Raw genomic sequence first — 1,899 nt, forward strand, 5'->3', positions numbered from 1 at the left:
TGGGCTCTCCCCCCCCCTCCCCCGGCTTCACCTCCCCTCCTCCCTGCCAGCCCGGCCCCCGCCGCTACCGCCACCGCTGCCTGGGCCATTGCAGGGCAGCACCCAGTTGTTATCGTGCAGACCCAGGCGGCAGCCGGGCGTCTCGCGGTCGGCTCGGCGGCAGCACATCCAGTAGGAACGTCCGTAAGGCAGGTCGTGGTGGTAGGGCTTGGGGTGCCATCGGCAGAGCGACACGTCCCCCTTCTCGTATCTCTTGCGGCACTGCTTGCAAGGATCATCACGATAGAGGGGGTCGCGGCTCCAACGCGAGTCTGTGGCCCGCACGCCGAAGGCCTCGATGATGCCCTTGAAGTGGTGGCAGGTGCACTTGAGGGCCGCCAGGGCCCGCGTGGGCAGGAAGCTGAAGATCTTCACCAGCACGTGCTCGGGCAGCAGCAGCATGTACTGTCGCGGCTCCAGCAGCCGCTGGATCTTGAAGCGGATCTCCAGGAAGTCGTGGGACACGTGTCGGTAGAGGCGGCACAGGGACGTGTCCGCTGTCCCCTCGGCATCGTCCGGGCCTGGCGCGGTGGCCGGGGAGTCGGCCGGGGGTGGCTCGGGGGGCCCGTCTGGACCGCGGGACTGGAGGAAGAAGAGCTGGCCGGGTGGGGGCGGCTCCTCGGGGCTGACTGTCAGGCACACTGTCTCCTCTTTCACGTTCTTGGTGCCGTCCTTGCCAAAGAAGATGCATTCGTCCACCACCCCCGTCACCACCACATCCACGTGGAAGCCTGACGCTCCACAGTCCCGGGCAGGGGGCGGAGGGGGGGCCGGGGGAGTGTCCTCGGGCCTGGCAGGGACCGGCGTCTCCCCCTCGCTGGCCTCATCCGCCCGCGCCAGGAGGAACTCCACGTTGCTGGGGAGGGCGTCCCGGGATGGGCTGATGAGCTGGTACAGGTCACAGGTGATCTTGTCCTTGGCTCGGGCCCCCGGGCCTGGGCTGCCAGGGTAGGGACAACCGGGCCGGCCCCCGCTACCATTGGGCAAGCTGCCGTCGGGGGCGCGGGGCTCTCGGCCATTGGAGATCCGAAAGGCGATGCGTACCTCCCCGGGGCCTGGCCCAGGCCGCTCCTCTTTGCGGAGGCCTTTGGCTGGAGGGCTGTCCCGCTGGGCCTCGAAGTGGGCCACCGCCTCGGCTACCCGGCTGCAGTCTCCGCCCCCGGAACGCCGTTCGGACCCCAGCCCCTTGGTGGGCCCGCCCTGCTCGGCAGACACGAAGACCACAGGGGCCGGGGTGCCGGGGCGTGGGTAGCTCTGCAGCGCCAGGGCGGCCCGCTGTTCCACCAGCGCCACCATCTCAGCCACAGAGAGCAGGTCTACGTCCTCGCCAGCCGAGGCTGGGGCCCCCTCAGCAGCAGGGGGTGCCTCTGGGCCCCCAGGGTCCGGGGGAGCCTTCGTAGGCTCCAGACAGCGCCTCCTCCGCTTGGCCTTGGAGCTGTCACTGCCCCAGTGCCCCTTGACCTTCATGGAGCTGGCCCGGCTGCCCCCACCACACTGGTGGGCCACAAAGAAGGCCACCTTCTCCTTTGTATTCCCGGGCTTGATGACGTACCACGTGTCCAGCAGGACTCGCCCCTCATCGCCAGCAGCTGCTGCCGAGAGGAGCGGGGCCGGCTGGGAGGCAGGGGCCTCCGTGGCCAAGGTGGGCGGGGTGTTCTCAGAGTGGGCAGGCTCGTGGTCTGGCTCGGCCCCGCTGCCCGGCTCTGGGCAGGCCGACGGCTTGAGGGCTGCGGTAGGCGGGCGTGGCTGGTTCTGTGAGTAGGTGCCAAAGGGCCGGGGGCACCACAGCTGGAAGGGCAGGAGGCCACCACGGTCCATCCTGGGGAACGGTAGCAGGCAGGCAGGGGTTCACCGCATTCC

General features: G+C 69.8%; 1 protein-coding gene across 2 annotated transcripts in view; it reads right to left on the minus strand.

Moving 5' to 3' along the window:
• Positions 1 to 6: 6 nt before the first annotated feature.
• FBXO46 (F-box protein 46) overlaps positions 7 to 1,899 on the minus strand; it is a 15,468-nt gene continuing 13,575 nt past the window's right edge. The window contains exon 3 of one of the 2 annotated variants that reach the window (XM_040634175.1): positions 7 to 1,847. In XM_040634175.1, the coding sequence (XP_040490109.1) occupies positions 28 to 1,847 (1,820 nt within the window). In that variant the 3' untranslated portion in view covers positions 7 to 27. Of the gene's footprint in view, positions 1,886 to 1,899 lie in introns of both variants that reach the window. The other variant, XM_040634177.1, reaches the window with a different exon arrangement.

This window comes from Ursus maritimus, unplaced genomic scaffold (assembly GCF_017311325.1).
Source record: "Ursus maritimus isolate PB19 unplaced genomic scaffold, ASM1731132v1 scaffold_19, whole genome shotgun sequence".
Classification (NCBI taxonomy): domain Eukaryota; kingdom Metazoa; phylum Chordata; class Mammalia; order Carnivora; family Ursidae; genus Ursus; species Ursus maritimus.